At 44.1% G+C, this 23,553-nt stretch overlaps 1 protein-coding gene across 4 annotated transcripts; it reads left to right on the top strand.

The window, feature by feature from the left end:
• The first annotated feature begins 253 nt into the window (after positions 1-253).
• Positions 254-23,071, top strand: ZBTB1 (zinc finger and BTB domain containing 1). 4 transcript variants are annotated; one of them, XM_042875224.1, is made up of 3 exons: positions 254-331; positions 9,514-11,253; positions 21,210-23,071. In XM_042875224.1, the coding sequence occupies exons 2-3, from the start codon at positions 9,534-9,536 to the stop codon at positions 21,218-21,220; spliced, it is 1,731 nt and encodes a 576-aa protein (XP_042731158.1). In that variant the 5' UTR covers positions 254-331; positions 9,514-9,533; the 3' UTR covers positions 21,221-23,071. The 4 variants fall into 4 exon arrangements, with proteins under 4 accessions (XP_042731158.1, XP_042731073.1, XP_042730933.1 ...); XM_042875139.1 differs by having other exon boundaries at positions 9,514-11,425; XM_042875075.1 differs by lacking the exon at positions 21,210-23,071 and adding an exon at positions 4,418-4,568 and having other exon boundaries at positions 310-331; positions 9,514-12,015.
• The last annotated feature ends 482 nt before the right edge of the window (positions 23,072-23,553 follow it).

The raw sequence follows: 23,553 nt of genomic DNA, 5'->3' as shown, positions 1-23,553 counted from the left end.
GACGGAGGGCCGGGCCCGAGGCGCGTAGGGAGGGGGCGCGGGCCGCCCCTGCCCCGGCGCCGCCGCCTCCGCGGCGCGATGGGAGGAGAGGGGAGCGCGGCAGGGAGCCGCCCGCCGGGCCCGGCATTGGCGCGGCGCAGCAGCGCTGGCAGCGGCGGGGCCGGGAGCCGCCGGCCGCCGAGGGGAGGGGTCCGGCTCCGTGCGGTCGCGGCGGAGCCGGCGCTGCGGCAGCAGCAGGCGCGGCGGGGCGGAAGTCCTTTGTTGCAGCGGCAGCGGCGCAGCGGCGGGAGCGGCGCGGGCAGCTCTCCCCCTCGCCTCGCCTCGCTCCGCGGTAAGTGGGGCCGTGCGGCCCTCCGCCGGAGGGGTCCGGCGCGGCGCGAGCGGGAGGCAGCTCCGCCGCCGGCGGGAGGTGGGAAGTGCCGAGCGGCTCCGGCCGCGGCGTGGCCCGACCCGGCCCGGCCCGGCCCGCCATAGTGGCGCTGCCAGGTAGGGGCTCCCGGCCGGCCCTCGGCCGCCGCCGTGACCTTGCGCCCGGCAGGAGGGGACGGGCCGAGGCGAGCCGAGCCAAGCCGAATCGGGCCGAGCCGAGCCGCGAGGCGCCGTGCTCCACCTGTGGGGCAGCGCGGCGCAGCGCGGAGGGGCCCTGCGGAAGCGGCGCAGGGCGGCGGATGCTGCGCGGGGCGGGGGGTGCGGGGGCGAGAAGGGCACGGCGGCCGTACTTCTGCGCTTGGCATTACGTTAAAGCGCCGTGCTCGCAGCTCTCTCCGGCGCTCCGTGTTCTGCTGGGATTTTTTTGTTCCTTTTTTTTTCTTTTTTTTTCTTTTTTTTTTTTTTTTAAGTGAAAAGTTGAGTTGCGGCAGTTTCACGCAGAGCGGAGCCGCAGTCCGCTGGGAACGCGCCGCCCCATCCCACCTCGCCGGTAGCGGCCCGCGATGCGCTCGGGGGTCGGCAGAGCGCGAAAGGCAGCGGTGCCGAAGGGCTCCTTCCTTAGCGTGCCCCGCACGGAGAGGAGGCGAACAGAGGAGAGGAAGCGGTGCTGCGGGGTTGGGGCCGCGTTCCTGTGCCGCTGTGCTGTGGGAGTTGGTGTAACTCCGATCCTCGACACGTCGGCGGTGGCGGCACGGCCCTGGGCTGAATGCCGGCTTCTGCTGCTGCGTGATTTCCCCGCGCTACGGCATCGCGCGGCACGGCGCAGACTGCAGAGCCACCCGGGGCTGGAGCAGCGCCGTGTTCCGTAGGCATTTAATTACATTAAACAAACATTCCTTTAATTAAAGGTGTTTGTTTAACATTCCTCGCTGCAGCTCTTGGAAAAACCCGCACGGCCCTCGCGAGCTGGGCTGATTTCACCAAATTAGAAACCGAAGCTCTCCCAGAGCAAAGCCAAGGCCGTATGGGTGCAGAGCAGTGAGCTGTGGCCGTGGCACACGTGGGGCCTGAGCAGCACATCGCCTTGGTTGCACGCTGCTGGTGACTTGCTTGGTGTTTGTATGGATGGGGCTGCAGCAGGGGTTGGGGAGTGGAGCTGTGGTTTGGTGCTGCATGGGAAGCTTGGCAGGGTGCTGGAAAGCCCCTTTTCCCAGGATTGGACTGTGTGGGGCAGGACTGTGAGCTGAGCAGATGTTTTAGCTCTGCTGGCACACGTGCTCAGTTTTGTCATGGGCACAGGAGTTGGCAGTAATTAGATGAGAGTATGCATAGCGTACTCATAGTGCATGCATAGCATGGCATACTCTCCACAGCTTCCTCTGGGCTTTTAGGCGCTTTCTTACTAGAGTGCGTGAGGTTAAGTGCTTTATTCGCATATGTCCATTGCTAGCAGAAGCACTGAAAGTCCAGGATCCTTTGAAGGTACTTATCTGCTGCGTGGGGAAAAAAGCTGCTCGAATCTGAGATGATGAAAGTTTCCTGGTAGAAACCATAGTGCCCCATTCCTGCAGAGGCTGCAGGTGGCCCTCTCTGCACCTCTCCCAGACCTTCACTGCAGAACCCGCTGCGTGTTTCTCAAGAAACTTTGCCCTGTGGTTGCCCCACAGTTGCTTTCTCTGCCCTGCTGCTGTCTGGGCACAGTGAGCACCATGCACCGAGTTCTGCTGCAGACACGGCTGACACGATTTGCATGAAGACCATTTATAGCTTCAAACTGGTCTGGTAATTCTGTTTTTGTTTGCCTTGGGTCATAGCAAAGCTCTGTAGAGTTAACCAGCAGTTGCATTTTCTGTATGAAACCCACTTCATTTGAAGAAGACCTTAGCAGTTTGGGCTTTTTTATGTGCCACAAGTGAATTTCAAAGCCTTTGGGACCAGAAAGTGTCAACATGTAGTCTGACCTGTGTGTCACAAGGCATTTCATTCGTGGGCCTCCAATGCCTGGTTGTGCCGGCACGCAGCCTGAATCAGCCAGGGGTGCTTGTCTGGAAGGCACTTATGGTTATCTGAGGGTCTTGGGAGAGGGCGAACACCAAGATGCCTCCTGAAGCTAACTGGGCAAGTCAGAGTCCAGGTGAAGGCTCATCAGCCAGCAGTGAGGCTTAAATCTAGTGTCAGAATGTTCTTCTACCAGTCTTTCAGACGTATCATTACCGTGTTGCTTCACCACCTTTTACAGCTGTAAAGTGTCAGATAAACAGTGTCTGTGACTTTATAGAGCAGTCCCTGGTGGATAGCAAGTTATTTAAAACACTGCATACAGCTCTCTGCAGTACTTCGTACTCCATAGGCATTACCTATGGAGTAGGTGAAGTTGGTTGAGATGATAACTTCTAGGGCTCCAGTTCAAACTGTTTTCCTAACTTAGCTGCTCATGCTTTCCTGTCTTCTTATTCATCTTTTGAGGTGAGTGCTTACTAAGACTGTGTGATGCCTTTTAACTAGTTATCAGTGTCTGACAGTGGAAACCTGTTAAAGTGTGAAGGCTGTTTCTTATTTGTGAACTCAGGTGCTGTGTCAGTGGGGAGCTCTGTGAACTGATGTGGGAGTGAATTGCTCCTTGCCTTTCCTTGGTTCAGACCTAGCCCAGGTAGCAGCTGAAGCTTGTTTTCGTACATTGGCAAGAAGGCATTTAACATCAGTTGATTCAGCTATCAGAATGTGTATGCTGATGAATATCTGCATCATGGCAGGCAGATTCACAGCTCGTGTGCCTGAAGGCAGCTAATGGAAGGACTCTGGGAGGAGGATAAATTATAGCCGGTCCTTCCTCATCCAAGTAATGGAGCCTAATTAGACTTTCCCTGGCAGTGCAGGAATTCTCCTCACTTTTAATTCACGATTGTGGATCTTGCACTTGCAATGCAAGCTGCATCTTACCCACACCTGCTGTTGCAATGAACGGTGGTCACCTGTCCTCATTTCTTTGCCTTTTTTTTGCAAAGTTTGTGTAAATTGAGTGCCTTCTTGGACTGTGCAGTACTATGGCAATCTCAGTGGCTTCTTCCTGTTAATGTCTAGATAAAACTTGTTGCCTGTCAGCAACTCTGTAGTCAGCATACCAGCTGAACGCCCAGATTTCTCAGGCAGCATGCAGAGCTTGGATGTGTGATGTGGGATTTTTTTTCGTGAGCATCTTTATGCTGTCATTTAGGAATCCAGATTATCTGGTGTAGAATCTGGCCCTATGAAGGCGAAGTAATTCTTTAGGGAGGAGAGCTCTTGGGAGCCTGCATCAGCCTGAGATGTGGTGTGAGAATAGGATGGGGAATTTGCTTTCTGCTGCCCAAGCAGCCCATTTCTTTGGATAACTGGGCGTTGGTTCCTTGAGGTTTTTCCGTCTCATTTTCTATTAACACCAAATTCTCCACTCATTTATAATACTTTTGTCCAGCTTGCTCTTGGTTTCTGAAGAAAAGCAGCCAGCAACTAAGCATGTAAGCAGTGTGTTTTTGCCTGCTCAGCAGTGGAAATGCTGGGTTTTGAAAACCACCTACTAATTTTAGGAGCCGAGAGGCTCCTGAATCTTGAACCTTGTGGTACTTCTTTTTTAAAGACAGAGAAGTTAGTAAAAGAATTTCAGCAGTCTCTTAAAGGTTTAACAGGGGAAAGCTTGAAGACTTCTAAATTTTCTGAAATGTTTGAAAACTAGAAATCTGAAGGGGAAAAAAGAAAAGTATTGAGTTACAGTAAGAGCCTTTTCTTTCTGGTCCTTGGCTTCTAAACAACACGCTTGGTTTGTGTAGTAGCGTAGCTTAGCTTGGTGATAATATCTGAGTAGTAATTGTACCTGAGTGCTGATTCAAAAGAAAAACACAGTGGCGTGTAGGCAGCTTGAATCCAAGCTTTGCCACGTAAAAATAAACACGTAGCCTCCACGTACATTCTGTGCTGCTTAGAGTTTGAGGAACAGACTGAAATTACCTGACTAAAGCATCTGCCCTCCTCAGTTTCATATCAGATGCTTTTCTAGTGCTTTCTTTTTCAGACCACCTCTGCATCATTCAGTGCTGTTCACAGCATGGCCCATTGCTGTGCTCACTGCACTAATTGGTTGCTGCTGAGGACGGGGTGATGTAGGTGCCTGGTGGACCTCCTTGTGATGACTGCGTGCTTCATAAATGCAGTGTGCTAGTCAGGCAAGTGGTCACATTTCTTCTCTTTCTGAAATAGGAAGCTGAGTTAGAGAGAATCAAATACACATTTGGGTGGACAAATTCATGTGTAGAGCTTGAATTTTCCAAGAAGACCAATGCTTAATACACACAGTGAGTAGCACCCGTTTGTATGAGGTACTGCTGATGGCTTCCCTGCATGAAGATGCTGGACATGTGAAAAAGTACAAGCCAAAAAACCCAAAGGTTAACATGACTTGTCCTAGTACTGACAGCGGTGGGGTGCTGTTTTCCAAGCAGTGCTCTTTCTTGTGAGATTTTCCCCCTCTTCTCCTTGCCTTATCCACCTCACCTCCTCCAAACCCTGTGCCAAATGAGCAGAGATCTCACGTTGTGCATGAAGAGCACTGCTGCGTGGATCCATCCCCTGGACAGATCCACAAGGTGAGCCCAGTAAAGAAAGGAGCCTTTGGTAAGAGGAGGGCTGGAAGGTTACAGTGTGTACATGAAAAGCTGTTGAATGACTGCTGCACTGGAATTTAGCTTAATTAATGTCTTGTGTATGCGCTTAGCTTTGAAACCTTTGGTTTCTTTTAAAAAGGGCATTTTTGTTCTAATGACTGTTTTCTTTCCAAAGAAGATCTCAAAAATAGTTTGCAATGTTGAACCACCCACATGGGTGACAAATGTAAATCTCTGACATTTTAGCAATTAAAAATAACAAAATAATGGTAAAGGAACATTTTCTGAGAGCTCGCTCCTGATGGGAGGACATTTTTCAACAAATCTGTGATATTTGCTAATAGCAAAGAACGGCAGAATTCAAAGTTCAGTTCCAGCTCTGAGTGGGTGCGTGCTGTGGTAGTTTTCTACCTGTTGCTCAGCAAAAGCATGTGTGTGTATCTGTGCTTATTCGTGTGTGTGTATTAAATATTCTTCCCTTCTGCCCTAGCACTTTGGTTCTTCCCAGTCCCTTGCTCAGGTGGTTTCCCTCCCCCATGTAGATCCTAACTGCACCATCTTGTCTGCCCACGGCTGTTCCTCATCCCAGACCCTTCCTCTCAGCTCACCCTGTCCCTCCTTGCACTCCCTGAACTCTTCTCTCACCTCCCTCTTACGCTTTCTAATCTGCACTCAGTTTCACAAAGCCCACTCCTTGCTGGGAGTCAGTCAGAGCCAAGTGTTGCTCCTTTCTGGCCGCCAGGGATGCTGGAACGCAGCAGCACATCCTGTTGCAGTGGGCCCTGTCTGTGAGTGGAGATGGCACGCAGCAGCCAAAAGGGTTTTCATGCTGGATGGGATGGCTTGGACGGGCCCCTGTACACAAAGGAGCTGCATGAGGGTGAATTTATTCTCAGCAAGGCTATGATCTGAGACTTTAGTAACACACAGCAGTCTGAAGTGTAAACACATCTATAATTTCTACCTTCTTCCCCTCCTTCTGTTTAAGCTTGGCCAAATTCAGGCAGCTTTTTGTGTGGTGACCAAGAACATCTCTAACACATGCCTCTTTCTCCCATATGAAGTCTGATTAACATTTATATCTGATTAATGTTTATACATCAAGAGAGGTGGGAGGCAAGTGGGTGAGGCCAGGCTCTTCTTGGTGGTGCAAGGGCAGGGCAAGGAGTAATTTCCCAAAACTTGAATGTGGAAAGTTCTGTTCTAATGTGTGGGAGAGCTTTACAGTAAGGGTGACAGAGCACTGGAATAGGTTGCCCAGAGAGGTTGTGGAGTCTCCTATGGAGATATTCAAGACGTGGCTGGACACCTACCTGTGTGACTTATTGTAGGGTACCTGCTTTAGCAGCAGGGTTGGACTCTTATCTCTTGAGCTTTCTTCCAACCCCTGTGATTCTGTGATGTGTCTCTCCAAAGATTTTTGCAAGAGAAAGTTCTTTGAATTTTAAAGAAAGAACAGTAATTTAGATGTACAAAAGCTTTTTCTTCACCTCATTTTTGAAACTGCTTTAACTGATCTTTTTTTCTGGAAAAAAAAAAGCAAGTCTGAAGCACGTAATTCACAAGGAAACTTTTGCCTTTGCTGGTTGAAGTTTGTCAGTGTTTTAAATAGACCAACGCAGGCGCTTGTAGTGGGAAGTGTTGGCAGCTGTAAATATATGGTTACACATGGCAGGTTAATACAGCATACAGAGGAAGGCTGCCAGAACTTTCATTAACATAGATAACTTCAAACGCTCTCTATTTTAATACCTGCTTGTAGTACTACTGTGATGGAGGCTGTGTACACATCTGAACACCTTGCTGGCCTGACCAAGCTCACTCATGCTCGGGCTGGTTCTTTACAAAGAGCAGTAGGAGAAAGGTGGGTTATTTTTGCATATCAGGGCTCAAGTGCTGAAAGAGTTTTTCTGTCATAAGAGGAAATAAGTTTCACTTCTTTCAAAGAAGAAGGAAACTTGGAGAAAGTGTGTTTGTGCACCTCACTGCAGTGACTGCCAGATCTTTCCCACAATTTTGGAATGCCCCTTTGCAGGTGTGTGCAGATATTTGTGACCTTGCATTGCTGTTTTGCGTTGGAAGGCATGATAGAATACTTTGAGTATGCAGAAAATAAAAATGAAAGTGTAAGCTTGTTGCTTTGTGAGGACAAGAAGGTTAACATAAGCTGTCCTGATTTTTTCCTCTAGCAGTCCTAAGCCTTTTCTTGTCCTGATGGAAGTTCACACTGAGAAGCCAATGGTATCTTAGACTGCGTCTTCTCCCGTTTCTTGTTGATTTTCAGTCTTTGAGTGTGGAGGTTGAAATCAGTTCTTTGTAATTATGCAGTTGCTGGTCTTAATTCTTGATGAACTATACTGAATTGCATTCAAGTATCTGATTAATTACCTGAAATACAAAGCACCTTAGCACTTGGAAGAATATGAAGTGCCCTTTAGGTATTACTTGATGTTGAAAAGTTTGTTATTTTTCTAAGAAACATCTGAAGTTACCCAGAAATTAGGATAGTTGTCAAATTTCTGTAGAAAACACATGAAGCTGTTTCAGAGATTCTTCTGTTTTTATAGTCACCCTTTTGTAAGTTAGTAAGAAAGCCATTGAGTAGATTTTATGTAACAAGCTGCATTTCTGCAATGGACATCCCTGAGCGAAACTGGACAGAGAACTGTGATGTGCTTACCTGGAGTTCTGGGGCTGTAGAAAAAAGTTGGGTGGAGAGGAACAGCTGTACAGCTGTCACCCAGGTGTTAATCATCAATATAAATCCAAATCTCAAGATCCACACTGCCACATAAGGTCTTCTGTTGATAGTGGTCCTTATGAATGGCTGTAGTGTTGGCAGTAGGGAATACTGCTGGGCGATGATGAGCATTTCCTCATCTAAAGGGCTTGAATGCATGTTTTTCCATGACAGTCATTTGTGGAATGAAGGAGAACAGTGACTAATGTTAGGTCTGCTACTTAACAGCCCAGGCAACACCTCTGATTTGTGAATTCAGTGCTTATTGTGGAATACGATTTCTCATTTTCCAGTCTCTAGGAGCTAGGTGTGAGCTGGCAGGGAGGTGAAGCATTTTTGTCTATATTTTGTTTAAATTTTGTCCGGTTGAAAGAAAGTGACAAATCAACCCGTGCATTTCATGGAGACATAAAATGCAGTTTATACGTGCTGTTTGCTAGCCTGTATCTTATGTGTACAAATCTCTTACTGTTGTTCCTATTGCTTGCAGTAACCTTTCAAAGTGTGAAGAATGCTCCTTACTGCTTTAGGTCTTTCTTTTCAGTTTGGGCATTCTTTACCCTTTTTTTTTGTTGTTTGTTTTCTCAAACCACTGTGTCCTGCTTCCTGTTTATTTAGCACACATTGTGTGTCAATAAAGGTTTTCCAAAGCGAGCAGAATAGCTTTACTTGGTTGCAATTTATCTTCTGTAAATTGAATGGACGCCTCCTGTATACAGTGTATTTTTTCTGGATGTTTTTCTTAACATAAAGTAGCACATTTTCTTCCTCCTTCCCGTTTAGCACAAGTTAGTCCTTTCATGTGTAACACCTTCCAGCACTTTGCTTCAGGTGTTTGCAGTTCCTCACTGAGGCTTCTTCTGTCAATGCTGCCATCTTTGACGTGCTGGCCTTTAGTTCTTCATTAGCTTTTCTTTTTTGGTCCAGTCTCCAATCTAAGTGTTTTGCTTTTATTAAATGAAAGTGGCTTTAAGAGGAGCTGGAGGCATGGTGTGCAACACTTCCTGCTTCTGTGCTGCTCGTGTTGCACAGCGAGCTTGGTGACCATCTGCAGCAGGCTTGTGTGGGACACGCTGTGCCCCGTGCTTCTGAGAATGCACCTGAGTTCCACAGCTCCTGGTTTGCCAGGTGTCTTGCAGATAAGCTTGAGAAGATTCCCCAGGTGCCATAAAGAGCAAACAGCGTGTAGATGTAGCCTGTGTGGATACTTCACCGATGTCTCTTCTGAATTTCCTTTAGTGGGGAGGGAAAGACCAGTTTGAGCCCGGCCTTGTTGCCAGTAATTTGTTGCATCATAGGTCCTTTGGTCTGGCAGGTGAAAAAGGCAAGCTGAAACTCAGCGGTGGTTTCTTACAGTCAACTCACCTTGTAGAGCTGCTGTCCCGGGGCTGTCTTGCAGAAGTTTGCCCTGTGAAGCTTTTGAAGTTCTGCATCCAGAATTCCTATCTGAAAAATCTTGGCTGTAGGACTTTGAGATATATTTGCTAATTTATATTCGAGCAGTGTTGCTGTAACTGATGTTGTGGTTGCTATGTTTATTAGTTTACTGGTCTTGTAAGTCTAGTGGTGAGGACATGGGATTATGGATGTTTTCACTGGCATCAACAGTAGTTGCCAGCAAAGATGTCCAGACGGGAAATCGTACCACAAACAGTGTGAGAATAGGAAGAGATCTAGAGAGGAAAAAGACGGCGGTTCCTCTCTACACTTAAATGTATTCCACTTTCTGTGCTTACAGTTCTAACAGATGTCATCTGCTTTTTGCAGGGCTGTAATTGAAGTACAAGATGGCAAGAACCAGCCACAGCAACTACGTCCTTCAGCAGCTAAACAACCAAAGAGAGTGGGGCTTTTTGTGTGACTGCTGCATTGCTATCGATGATATTTATTTCCAAGCACATAAAGCAGTCCTTGCTGCATGCAGCTCCTATTTTAGAATGTTTTTTATGAACCATCAACACACTACAGCCCAGCTGAATCTAAGCAACATGAAGATTAGCGCTGAATGCTTTGATCTTATTTTACAGTTCATGTATTTAGGAAAAATTATGACCGCCCCTGCCAATTTTGAGCAATTTAAAGTGGCCATGAACTATTTACAGCTCTATAACGTACCTGAGTGTCTGGAAGATATACAGGATACAGACTCATCTAGTTTAAAATGCTCTTCTTCTGCTTCCAGCACCCAGAACAGTAAAATGATATTTGGTGTGCGAATGTACGAAGACACGCTTGCTCGAAATGGCAGCGAAACAAACAGGTGGGGCATGGAGCCGCCAAGTTCGACAGTAAATACATCCCATAACAAAGAGCCCGATGAAGAAGCTTTGCAGCTCAGCAGTTTCCCCGAACAACTGTTTGATGTCTGCAAAAAAAGCACCACGTCCAAATACTCTCACACAAAAGAGCGTGTGTCTCACTCACGCCGCTTCGGAAGAAGCTTCACCTGCGACAGCTGCGGGTTCAGTTTTAGCTGTGAAAAGTTACTGGATGAGCACGTGTTATCGTGCACCAACAGGCATTCATACCAAAGTGCCAGATACTACGGTGCCGAAAAAATAGACTTTAATGAAAAGGACTCTGCTTCTAAAATAATCTCTACGCAAACAGAAAAATACAAAGGGGATTCCAGCCAAGTTGTCGATGAGTCGTCCTCTCCCGTGTCCAACATTACAAGCAGGAAAAGCAGCACGGTGGCATCTGAAACATCAGGTGAAGAAGGAAGTCGAGCCTCTGAGAGGAAGAGGATTGTCATCAAGATGGAACCGGAGGACAGTCCTGCAGACGAACTGAAAGATTATAATATTATCAAGGTGACAGATAAGGACTGCAACGAGTCTTCTGATAACGATGATCTAGATGACGAGCAGGAAGAGCCACTTTACAGGTACTATGTTGAGGAAGAGATGAGAGAGAAGAGAAATGCTCGGAAGACTTTAAAACCCCGTTTATCCATGGATGAGGATGAAAGGAGGTGTTTAAAGAGTCCGCGGCACCTTAACAGGAAAGCTCCCTCTGTCCAGGAAGATGTGGAGAACGCTCCCTGTGAACTTTGTGGGCTAACAATCACCGAGGAGGATTTGTCCTCTCATTATTTATCCAAACACATAGAAAATATATGTGCCTGTGGCAAGTGTGGTCAAATACTGGTCAAGGGCAAGCAGTTACAGGATCATGCACAGACCTGTGGAGAACCCCAGGACCTGACCATGAATGGTATCAGAAATTCCGAGGAAAAAATGGACTTGGAAGAAAACCCCGAGGAGCAGTCGGAAATAAGGGACATGATGTTTGCAGACATGCTGGAAGACTTCAGGGACAGTCATTTCCAAATGAACAGCCTTCAAAAAAAGCAGTTATATAAGCATTCTGCCTGTCCTTTCCGATGTCCTAATTGCGGGCAGCGTTTTGAAACTGAAAACCTAGTGGTTGAACATATGTCCAACTGCCTGGAGCAAGATCTGTTCAAGAATTCCATGATGGAAGAGAATGAAAGAGATCACAGACGTAAGCATTTCTGCAATCTTTGTGGGAAAGGATTTTATCAGCGTTGTCACTTGAGGGAACACTATACTGTTCATACCAAGGAAAAACAGTTTGTTTGTCAGACATGTGGGAAGCAGTTCTTAAGAGAGCGCCAGTTGCGGCTCCACAATGATATGCACAAAGGAATGGCCAGGTATGTCTGTTCCATTTGTGATCAAGGAAACTTCAGAAAACATGACCATGTACGGCATATGATATCTCACTTATCAGCTGGAGAGACTATATGCCAGGTCTGCTTTCAGATATTCCCAAATAATGAGCAACTGGAGCAGCACATGGATGTTCATCTGTATACATGTGGAGTATGTGGAGCAAAATTTAATTTGAGAAAAGATATGAGATCTCACTATAATGCCAAGCATTTGAAAAGAACATAAGCATAATCATACTGTTAAAGCATTAAGTTGGCAGCAGAGAGAACACCAAAGCAAGGCATACAGTATAGTAGACAAAAATTAAAAAAAAAAAAAAAATTGAAAACAAGTCTTTTTTATTATTTTTTTTTAAGACCCTCTTAATCATAGGTGTCTAGGCTCATTAAGTATATAGCTTTGAAAAGCTTCATGTGTTTAATTATTACATTTTCACTGTTTCCTAATATCAGTTTCTGTTCTTAATTTTATTGTTTTACTAAGTAGATATACAAATCATTATTTTTAAACTGTAGATTAAAAGCACAATGTTACCCCTTCACTGACTGCTATTAAACAGTTCTCGGATCCACGTCCGTAAGATGAGTGCTTTAATATTTCCACGTGTTGTTTCTTCATGTGAAAATTTTAGATCACAGCAATTAATATGCAAGAGCATAATTGTTCATAATCCCAAAATTAATTTTCAAAAGGAAAAAAAACAGTGACAAGAAATAATCCTTTGCTGTCTGACTGCTGTAAGGGCAGAACCGGCTGTCCCGATGCTCAGCTTCTTGGCTGTGTTGAAATTCGCATCCCAGTGGTCAGAGCACATAGGCTCAGTGAAACCTTGCAGAATTGGACTGGTGTGCACAAAGGGAGAGGGAGTTACTGACTGTCGTGGTGACTGGGGAGTTTCCAGCAGAGCGGTCGTTGTCCAGACTTGAAATTTTAGCAGAACTGTAATGGGTGCTTCTGCCCTGTGACTGACATTGGCCTTTTGCTGGCAGTCCTTATCCACGTGGGTCTGTATAACCTGCTTATCGTAATACACAAGGAAGGACTTGCTGTGGTGGACTGCTAGGGGCGCAGAATGACAGTGTGCGTTGAAGACTTCATTTCTCAGCTTAGCTGTAAATGGGTGCCTTGTTGCTTTTGTTGGGAAGTCAAAAGTGGGATGGGTGTGTAGATAGTCCTGTTGCTTGGGTGGGAGGGGAAGGGGAGCGTGGCTCATGTCAACCTTAGATTTTTTGTTTCTTGTTTTCATGATACTTTCTGAATGTTCTGTTTTTCAACAAGAATATAACAAGAAAAGACTGCAGAGTTTGTTTAATAAATGTAAAGACATTTAATGCCTTTAACGATTTCTTTCTGATTCTAGTATAGCCCTAATCTGTGTAGCTTGTCTCTTAATTTAACTCTATTTAAAAATACTGCTAAGTACCACCTGACATCAATTCAGTGGGGCAGTTTGGCCTTGGAGACAACAACTGGCTTTGACTCATAGGCACCAGCTGTCTAAATGTTAAGTGTGTGGTTTTTAATGGGGGGCAGTAGGATCCTAATATGAGATGGTAGGAGGAACTATTACAAAATAAAGGCTAGTTGTACTTTCTCCCAGCAGATCTCACTTTACCAACCACGGTAGTGATGCGGCCTTCTACCGAGCCATGGAAAAGGAAGTGATTTCAACCAGCTTGTGTGTCAGTGGTGGGGCTGAGAGCAGGAGCCAGGAGCTGATCCCTTGTTTCTCAGGAATTAACAGTGTTGATCTTCAAAAGACTGTTTAGATAAATTAAAACAGTCCAGAATCTCCTTTATATCTATCTATATCAAACTGAGTACCAGTAGTCTTGTTTTGATTCAGTTTTAAATGTGAATCAGAATTTCTCTTGTCAGTTCAGCATGCATTTCCTCTAAGACAAGGGAGTGGGGAAGGCCCCAGCCACAGGGCTGCAGGCCTGAGCTCGCTGCTGGCTCTCAGATGCTGCTTCAGTTGCAGCGTGGGCCTGCAGCATTTTGCTGCAACTGCTCAGTCTTAAGTTTTCTTGAAGGTGCTGAAGTCAGCTGGGTCCCTAACAGCACTGGAATTAAAAGTACTGCTGATGTTAATGCACTCCAGCTCTTGAGTTAATTCCAAGCTTCTCTATTACTAGAATTTTGTTACATACTTCCTATCCCAAGCTGGACTGAAGCTCACTGTGTAAGAGTTCAAAGAATAACCAGGATGGCTTTTGTAGCACTCTCAGTGCTGGATTCAGTGGTAGAAGGGGATTAGAAGGATCCATAAAGTATTTGACCACCTGCAGCAGTGAAGTAGTTAAGCACTTGCTGTGGTAGAAGGACTGGGGGCTAATACATTGCACATAATTTCTCTGACATTCCGGTTCTCACTTAAGGTATCAGCTATGACTGAACTGGGAAAAGCAGCCAAGAGAAGTGAGGGAGTGCTAGAGGGTGCTGGGGAGTTGACTGAAGAGCCTGATGGTACAGGGTGAGCTGGAGGAGTGGAAAGGCTTGGTGGCAGAGGGGGGAGGGCAAAGGCTGGAAGGGTCTGGCGGAGAGACAGAATCAGAGCTGTGCAAAGGGAAGCAGAGGGGAAAACATCCTAAAGGTAGCACAGAGGGGGAGCCTGGAGTATATAAAGTCCTGTAGATGCCTGTGAGACCAGAGTGACTTAGCTTGGCTGGGAGAGCTCTCAACCCATGTGATTAGCTCACTGTGCCACAAATTAATGGTGCAGATGGTGTTCTTGCATTAGGAGAGCATGGCACAGCAATGAATAGTTAAAGATCTTGTTGAAAAGGAGGAGGTGACTTGTGCAAAGTAAAAGAGCATTCTGGAATACAGGGAAAGTCTAACAGTAATTTAGAAATGCTTCTGGTCAAGAGCCATTCTCTAAGGTGTCTTGGTGTGAACTTGACCCAAAAAGTGATTCACCAAAAGAACAACCAAAATAACTTCCTAGCATGAGTAGACCTGTCAACTACAAAAGTTAAATTTAGGAATTGTGAATGGTGGTACTTATGTGAACTATCTAACTTTACAAACACTCTGTAATCCCTTTGTTTTTCAATTATAGGCTGTATTGTAGTATCCGTTCAAGGAAAGCTTGTTGTTCCTACTGAACTTGAATGAATTCTTTTTCCCATTCTTACAGAACAAAAGCAGTGCCTTGTTGTTCACAGGTTTGCATATCTAGAATAAGGCTCAGAAAGTGCATGGACTGCACTGCAGGAAAGCTTAGAGTGGATCTACTTGTATTTAATCAGAGAAAAACAGAATGACTTAAATAGCCCAACAGGTGATTGGGGAGTGCAGGAGAACAAATCGAAGTTACGAAAGCAAAAACAAGATGCCTTGCTTGCAAATAGATGCAGTAGAGAATGTTTATGGTAATGTGAAAGTATGCAGAGAAGAAGGGGTGGGTGCCAAGCTCTTGAGGACAGAACAGGACAATGTCAGTGGGGATGTGAAGTGGTGGTGGTTCAGCCCTCCTACTGTGAGAAAAAGTGTTCTCTGTGGAAACAGAACAAAAGCACATCTGACAAAAAAACAATTGCAGTTATGATATCCTAGAAGTCTTACTGTTACTTGAAAGATAATGAAGGGGAAGCAAAAACACTTAAGTCAGAATTCTGTTTCCTTTAAGAAATTTGGACTTCTTGGTCATGTTAACAAAGTTCCTTTCTATTCCTTTCCTGCACTGTTTGGAGATTTAGCATATAAGACCCTTGAAAAACTTAAGGATCTTTATGGTTGGCCATGCATATGCATTGCATTGGACAAAGCATAGCCAGAAAGAAACAGTGACACTATTTTAAAAGTGTTTTGCTATTTTTATTTTTAGAGGATCTCTCTCTGTTCTGCTTTTTTCCTCATTGTGGCAGTGGTGTCAGTGGCAGCCCTGAGAATTGTTAGTAGCTAACCTAGATATTAGCTTTCAGGATTATTGCAATTTGAAAAGAGAGACTTCACAAAGACCTGAAATGAGCTTTAAAATATAACAAAAGCTGTCAAGCTTCTTCAGTATCAAAGATACTCAAAGAGATATCCAAGTGTTTAAGTGTGTGTGTGTATACTTGTAAATACTTATTGGCAACTTGCTAATTCAAAGAATATTTACATTTGTGTATTTGTTGCTACCAGGTCCATGAAGGAATCTTGATTTGAATAGAATATCATAGAATTCTATGAATTTGTACTTTTACTGGGGGACTATGCTATTTAATATATTCAGTTCATGGAGAAAATAGAATTCAGCATATATTTTTTAATTGAAAGCCTGAAGATTGAAAGTCTACTGTCCTGGAGAATATATTAAAAAGATATGATTATAAAAGTGACTACTTTGCCTATACTACTGTATTTGAACACACTAGTACCAAAACATCAGGTGTATCTCAGCTATTGCTGGGGATGTAAGTTTGTTCCTGATGGTGTCACCTTGAGCTCTGTGGGTTCCTTTCTCCCTGCCACGTTGTTGCAGCTCTTTGTGTGTGCCTTCTCCCTTGTCAAAAGGCACGAGTGGGTTAACAGTGTACAGGGTCAAACGACAAACTTTTTGTTTCCCTGGGGGGTTGTTTTTTGTCTGGATCGGTTCCCCATTGCAGTTCCCTCTCTATCTCAATAGAAGTGGTGGCACGAGGGGGGAAATGAGTGTCTGGGGGGGGGAGAGGGGGGGAGCTCATTTGCCTGCATGAGCTATGTCCGAACTCAAAGCATGGCCTGCAGCTTGATGGTCCTTGAGGTCCCTTCCAAGCCATTCTCTGATTCTGAGCTGCTTAACTAAGTCTCTGTCTCCCTCCAGCATCTTTGTGGAAGCTGTATTCCCAATTCCTTCCCTATTTCCCGATAAGGAAAAAAGGCAACCCGGCCTCTCGCATACAGATGAGACACATCTATGCTATCTGCCCTCTTTATGAGAATTGGAAACCTTCCTGCGTTCAACTCACCCCGCAAATATGCTCTGGAGCTTTCTTGGTCTCTCTTGAAATAGACGCCGCAGCGCTCTGTGCTGGGTTCGTGCGGTTGGCCCAAGGCCAGCAATGAGCTGGGCCCCTTGGCTGGCCGAGCGCTGGGACCTGCTCCCACCTCCCTGTGTCCCTGTGCCCTGCAGCTCCAGATGTGCAGCTGGGCACAGCTCACACTGCCCTCTTGCTCTCCCTTCTCCCACTGTGCACTCTTGTATTTTGTGGTAACGCTGAAAGCTCAGGAGCAAAGTAAAGTTGAGGGGATAGTGGCAGTCTGAGTTACAGATGCTTCCTAATCTGAAAGAGTTAAAAATCGAGTATTCTGACCTCCCTAATTCTTAATTGGTTTGAAGCTTGTCACAGACCTACAAGCTGAAGCATGACTGATGTGACTTTATGAAAGTCTCCTGAAAGCTAGAAGTTGGGGACATGTTTTTAAAAGTGGACATTTTTGTAGTTCTCAGTAGCTATAAACCAGTTTTCTGCATTTTTGTCCAATTTGGAAAAAAACTCCTGAACTATTCTTGCTTTGCGTTCTTAAGAAATGTTTGTAGGTTGAGGTTTTGAAGGGCAAGATGCCAAAAAAACAGGACATCTTAATTGTGCTTTCTACCACTATTTTACAGAGTTGCTTCTAGGATTCTGGAATTCATTGTGATTTTATTTTTTCATGAAGACAAATTCTAATTTGTAACAACAGGGCAGCAGAGCACATGACTCAGGAGTCAGCTTGCCGTGACTATAAATGTTCAGCCTCGAGACAAACAGAGCCCATGTTCCTTTTTGTACACTAAAATGACCACTGCTAGCTTTACAGGAGAGATGCTGTCAGATCGTTCTTGGGCCATTTTTGCCCTCAAATATCTTTTTTTTTTTTAAATTCATGTCATTGGAAAACAATATTGTGCTTCACAGTTTTATAGACACTGTTTCTAGTTGCTTTCCCTATACATAGTTGAGTATGTATACTTGAAGTTTCTTAATGTAGGCAGAGGAACATACTGAAATTCTATGATGAGCAAACAGTCAGAGGCCAGGTTTTGACTGCTCTTTTTTCTTCCTGTTTTGTGTAGCTGGCATGCTGCCCCTCATTTCCAGAACCTCGAATTTCAGAAGGGCTCAGTGTCTTTGATTCTCTTGCAAGTCAGAAGATAGCTCTGTTGTGCAGTGCCCCATGTAATGATCTTGTTCTAAAATATGTATCTGTCTCACGATGGATACAAGTTTAACTTCCACCATTCAGAGAAAACAAACAGATTTAATCTTTTCCTGCGCCTTCTGGCCTGCTAAAACTGTTGTAAATTTTCCTCAGCTATAACCACAGAAACAATGCTGCTTCTAGCATTTCCTGTGGGAGAAAATATTTAGCCCTTCTAGAGCTGTTCAAGAATTTTCCTCTCAACAACTAACTGCTGATGCTGGTATCGTGTTCACTCATTCCGTGATTCGTATCGGTGAGATTTTGGGGAGGTGTATATTTTGGAAATGAGACACCCAAGGATAAATATGCCTTGTGGATCTCCTGACATCCCAAGAATCCTGACAGGGAATGAGAAGGCCTCAAAGGCCTCGAAGTCCTGCAAGTTGTCTGGACAGTAGGAACTCTACTGGGGAATCCAGGGCTGTGCAAATCTGTGTTTTCCTAGCCTGTCTGTAAGTCAGCAGAACTATTGCCAACATGAAAAATGCTAGAATCAGTCTTTCTTCATTGCTGTCCCTTTTCCCCCCGTCACAGGGTTGCTATTTTAAAAAGTCATCCTTTTGGATTTTCTGTTTATACAAAGTAGAAGCATTTAGAGATGAAATCTAGAATATCTCTCCTTTGGGAGAAGGAAAGATACAGTGGCACTGTAGGAGGGAATACAGGATAGGATCCCTGGGAACTGATGAAGAAGTTGTCTTAGTATCCTCCCACAGCCCAGGAGGGAGCTCAGATCTCTGAGATGCACTGCTATCAGGCAGATTAAACCTCATTTTTGTACATGTATCTATGCTGTTGTGAAGCACAAGCTGCAGCCGCAGTCTGAGTGCCTGGCAGTATGAGGATAAGCCCCGCCTAACCTGCTTTCAGGCAGGGTTGTGTTTCACTTAAACATGGTCAATTTTGCTACAGAGACAGAGCTCCTGGTGAACTGTAACTTAAAAACTGAAAAAGATGTCAATTAAGACATAATAAATATCTCAGTAATCAGTACTGTTCTTTCTGCTTTCTTTTGCCGTGCAAACGAATAGTTAAATAGTTCAAAGGCAGTTTTCTTTGGAGAATGTTTATTTGATTGAGTTCAGTGTGGCTTAGACTCCAAATAAAAATACTAATTTCAAACAGAGCACTACTATAAAAGTAGAAATAGTCTGTGGCCTTCTAGACCTCACAAACTATGTTGGTTTGTTACACAGAGTCAAAACAAAGATGTCCCTTAAAACACATACACATTAACTCAGTGTCTTTCATACACCACAAGCTTTTATCTCAGATCTGCTTTTCTCCCTAGCTGTTAGAGCTGTGCCAAAATCCCTGAGATCCTGGATGAATTACAGACTACTCAGCAAAAAGCAAATATGGTACAAATGGACCATCCAGCTTAGACTATTAGAGAACGGACTTTGAGAGCTACTGCTCCTATTTACTAAACTTACAGTGCTGCATGCTTTGGATTTTACAGTAAAGCCTGACTTTCCTTCTAGATTCGAGAAAGTAGGGTGAGGAAGAATGCTGTGAATGCTTCTCTTTTCTTGTTTTTTTTTCTTCCATGTCCTTAGCTGGCTGAATCTTCAGATTTCTAATATGTATGCTAAGCATCAAAGAAGCACTGCTAGTTCATGATGAGATAGGCCAAGTCCAACCACTTAATCTGACAGTCAAACCCATGCAGATGCGAGCAGTACAGGAACTTGGTATGGTGCCAAATCTGGAGAGTTACCTTTGATCTGTCTCCAGATTCCCCTTTATTTGTAAACATCTAGCTAATCACAGACTTCCTCTGACTTTTATGAAGTGGAAGAAACGGCCTCCTTTGTAACATCTACGAAGTGTTTTAGCTTTGCAGATGTTCGTGGATGGGAGGGATGAGCTCCATCTTGTGGCTAACTTAAAACATGCACATTTCTATTGAAGATGGATCATTTCTGCAGTTCAGCTGAGTTTATTGTGTGAAGAGCATAGAAGCAGATCACAGAATCACAGAATCACAGAATCCTGTGCATTCCTAAAACTGCTTCTAATTTTAGGGTAGCCAGAATTTTTTAGAGTCTGGAAGGAGGGCACAACATTTTACCTCTAATCTAGCTCACTGTGGGCTGCAAGCTATTACCAGTGCCAACAGCACTTTGGTATTCACAGCTCTGTATGTAAACCACACGACCACAGTTGGCACTAATTTACTGTATTTTTGCAGTTTCCATCAGAAAAAAATGTGACTTAATATTCATGGGCACCTTACCTTTCCATGCTTAGAGCTGGTACCACACAGCATAGTTGCTGCATTTGAGGGAAGCAGTGTGAAGAATCTCAGTCGTGCCACGTGAGCTGTGTATGATCTACAAGTAGCAGAAATATTTGACTGTAAAATGCAGGGTAGCATCTAAATAAATACTGATATTAAACATTGATATTAATTAAAGATTGATATTGCCTGGGGGAAAATCCTTTATTAATTTATAACCAAAAAGATGCGTTTTGTGACCTTAGAGCTAGTCAGGTAGGAGCTACTTTGAGGTAACAGCATCAGTCCAATATATTCCCCTCCAGGATTCAGAGAGTGTATTAGGTGACTGCACTGACAGTTCTTTGAAGCTAGCAGTTTGCCCAAAGGTGTGCTAGGAAGTTCAGCCCTGCGCTGGCCTTCAGGATGCTCCAGCACGTGTATGGGGCTGATAAACGTGGCTTCACTTGCAGCCTGAAAGCCCTTCCTGCTCTGCAGTGCAGATGCAACCATTTGGTCCAATGCTGCTACAGTGCATGTAGAAATATCAAGTGTAAATTAGCCAGCAGTTATGTGAAAGTGGGACAGTCGTATATTTGTGCAATGTGATTTCCACAGCCAGAGAAAGAAGGCAGTGTACCACGAAAAAAAGTCTCAGAGGATTGTCTTTAGAAGTTGCATCCATGTGTTTCCAATGTCTTAACTGTTCCTAATGGATACAAAGCTGCTCATATTTGTCATGTCAGTGTGGTCCAAAGAGACGTGAATCGCAAACGTTTATATCATTTAGCTGCATTATACCCAAAACAATAATTCCGGGGGAGGTAGAGTAAATATATAATAATCACCTCTGAATTTGGCAAGTAAAATCAACAGAAACGAGTGAAGGGGCAAATACAGAGCAGTGAGAAGTATTCCAGAGTGGTGGGTGTTCCAAGCTAGGAGAGGTTTGGGCTGAAGGGAAATAATACTTATGTAATTCTTGAACATCCACTAAGCCAAGCCGTAAACCACTGCTGGAAAGTTACACATACAGTAGCAAAAATAACCTCGGAGGCTACAGAACTGAAGGTTTTCTTCAACGAGACTTTAGCTGCTTTGAAAATGAAAGGTAAAGGAGGAAGAAACAAATGAAAAGTTTCTGAAACAAGACCAGAACATTGTTTAAGGTTGTGTTTTGCTGGGGTAGAGGTTGAAGGACAGGAACCATAGAGCTTTTAAAGAGTTCTCTTCTGTGGTGGGTGTTCTCAATATAACTGGAGGGGATAGCATTTAGAGCGAAACCACACCACGGTGAGGTGGGAGGGACCACATCATGCTAGCAAATATAGTACTAGAGTGTGGGCTTCTGACTTTTAATATTTTTCTTGCATTTCTTTTCTGCATGGCAGTAGTGAAATAGGGACTTCTAAGCTTCTGAACAACTGAGAGAACCAGGTTTGAAGAAGACATGAGGAAGAACTGTCGGCAAAAGATTTCATAAAAACTCAGAACCACGTGTGCCAGATCTGAATTGGCACCACCTTTGCTTTTTTGACATACTGCAGCAGTCGCAAAAGACACCAAAGCAGTCATATTAGAACACTCAGTAATTGTTTTGGACTCTTCTCTGTGTTACAAAACTCACTTCCTTGTGACTATTATTTACACCTGTCAAAAACAAATTTGAAGTCTCTTTCATGGAGCAGACAGCCAAAAGAGGCAGATGCCAGGCGTTAAGGGCTGCGCTGAAATGAGCTTGCAGGATCTGCTGTTCATATGCTGCCGTGCTGCTTTTATGAAACGAGGCTTATTAGAGTTTCTGTCAAAAACTGTTTAGACTTTTTAGCTTTAAAGTTAAAAGTATGTACTTATGAACTAAAATTCACGCTTCTTTCAGACAGTTACAATGCTAAGCTAATGAGCGTTAGAAGAGGGGAAAAATGTTTTAGTCTGGAGTACAAAGTGAAAAAAAAACCTTTAAAACTGAGCACAAAGGGTCTCTGAGGAAGGAAAGGATGGTGAGAAAGATCCAGCTGACCTGACTCCCTTTGCTGCCATGATCATCATATGCAAGCTGAAGAGGACCTTCCCTGGAGCTCAGTGCTTATGTGTGGAGAGTAAAGAAATGGTGCTGTGGATGTGAAAAATTGTGACCAACAAGGAGATGAGTAAACATGCAATAATCTTCACAGGGCACAGTGTGCACCATGTTCTGGATCGGTACCTTGAAAAGGTGGTTTGAAGAAGAGAATCAGGCGTTCATGTTCAGATTTGAGTAATTTAGCAACCCAAAATTTTCCACCTAAATTCATGGGAAGCAAACAAGCAAACAAAACAAAACGATGCAGTAAGTGTTCAAAAATAGGGCCAACATGGCTTAAAAAATAGTGATTTCTTTTGCTTCTCCAGACAACTGGAGCAGATTGATTCATGTAAGCAGACTAAACATGCTGATCTATATTCTGCTGTAGTTATGCATCTTACTAATTCTACTTATGACTATAAGAGGATGTTTTATTGTTTAGTATAACTGTTATCTCAGTAAGAATCTGTCTGCATTTTTATTTATAATTGGCATTATTATCATTACTGTTGTTACAAAGTATGTAAAACATTGTCTGTATCGCAGCTTGAACAGGACATGTGTCTGTGCTTGCTTTACTCTTTTTGAGTCTATAAAGTTGCTATACAAATGGAAGAAAAGATGTTCAGGTATCTTTGAATGTTGTTCCTTAATCTGATTGCAGAGCCCCAGACCTTTCAGCCTTCAGGTATTTAAGGAGTCAGCGGTATTAACACAAAACATCTCAAAAATAAATACAGGATTTGAAAAGTCTGCAGTACAGGAGTGGAATGCTGACTCTGCTGCCCCAGTGGCGGTGCTAGAGCAATGGGGAGCACAGAGAATGTCCAGAAAATGCAAGATACCACTGGGGACTCCTGAGGGAGAAGGCTCGTTATAGGTGGGAAATGTAATAGAAAATGTGATGTCCTTTCCACAGAGACCAGGAAGCAGCCTCACAGTAGGACTACTGCAAAGCAGAGAAGGGAAATACGTTTCTAGTATCACCTAAAGATAGGCCTTGAACTATTTAACTTCTTTTTACTTTTTAAGCAGAGGACGTCTAGAACAGGCCCTGACCGTTCTGTAACTAAGCAATTATTTGTAGTCTGTGTAGAGTATTAGTGAAGACATGCCAGGTTAATTTTCATCATCTTTAAAGCTTAACCTATGCCTCGATACAGTATCTTTAATAAAATGTTATTATGAGTCTGCTTATTATTTTTATTTAATTCCATCTTACAGCTGAATTAATAACAGTTCCAGCAACAGTGTGAAGTTCCAGTTACCATCAGCTTACGTGCTCCTGCATTTTTCCCATTCAGCTAATAAGAATGACAGTGTTGAAAACTGAGATGAGTAAAAATCACATAACACAAGAGAAATTCACAGCACTGCTGTATCAGTTATCTTCAAAAATCTTCACACTAAGCATCTAACTGAATCAGAAAGATGTATCAAATTATGTCGACCTGTGAGTGTGAACTACTGTGCTTTTGTTATGCCGGTTTCCTTGCGTAAGACTTCACATCATTTCCTAGCTTTACAGCTACTGCCAATAGTTACAGTCTGATAAATGCCTTTCACAGCTCTTCCAGCCAAAATTCTTTGTTTTCATTCACCAAGCACCATACCATACCCATGTCCTTTTTATATATTCAAACAAGACAAAGTGGAGTTGGTCTTTAAGT

The sequence above is a fragment of the Lagopus leucura genome, unplaced genomic scaffold (assembly GCF_019238085.1).
Source record: "Lagopus leucura isolate 7727_CA_CO unplaced genomic scaffold, USGS_WTPT01 Super-Scaffold_1, whole genome shotgun sequence".
NCBI classification, from domain to species: domain Eukaryota; kingdom Metazoa; phylum Chordata; class Aves; order Galliformes; family Phasianidae; genus Lagopus; species Lagopus leucura.
This window is presented reverse-complemented; position numbering and strand designations above follow the sequence as displayed.

What these genes read in the sequence shown, in the direction of transcription:
- ZBTB1 (XM_042874999.1), top strand. Translation starts at nt 9,534, where the DNA reads ATGGCAAGAACCAGCCACAGCAACTACGTCCTTCAGCAGCTAAACAAC.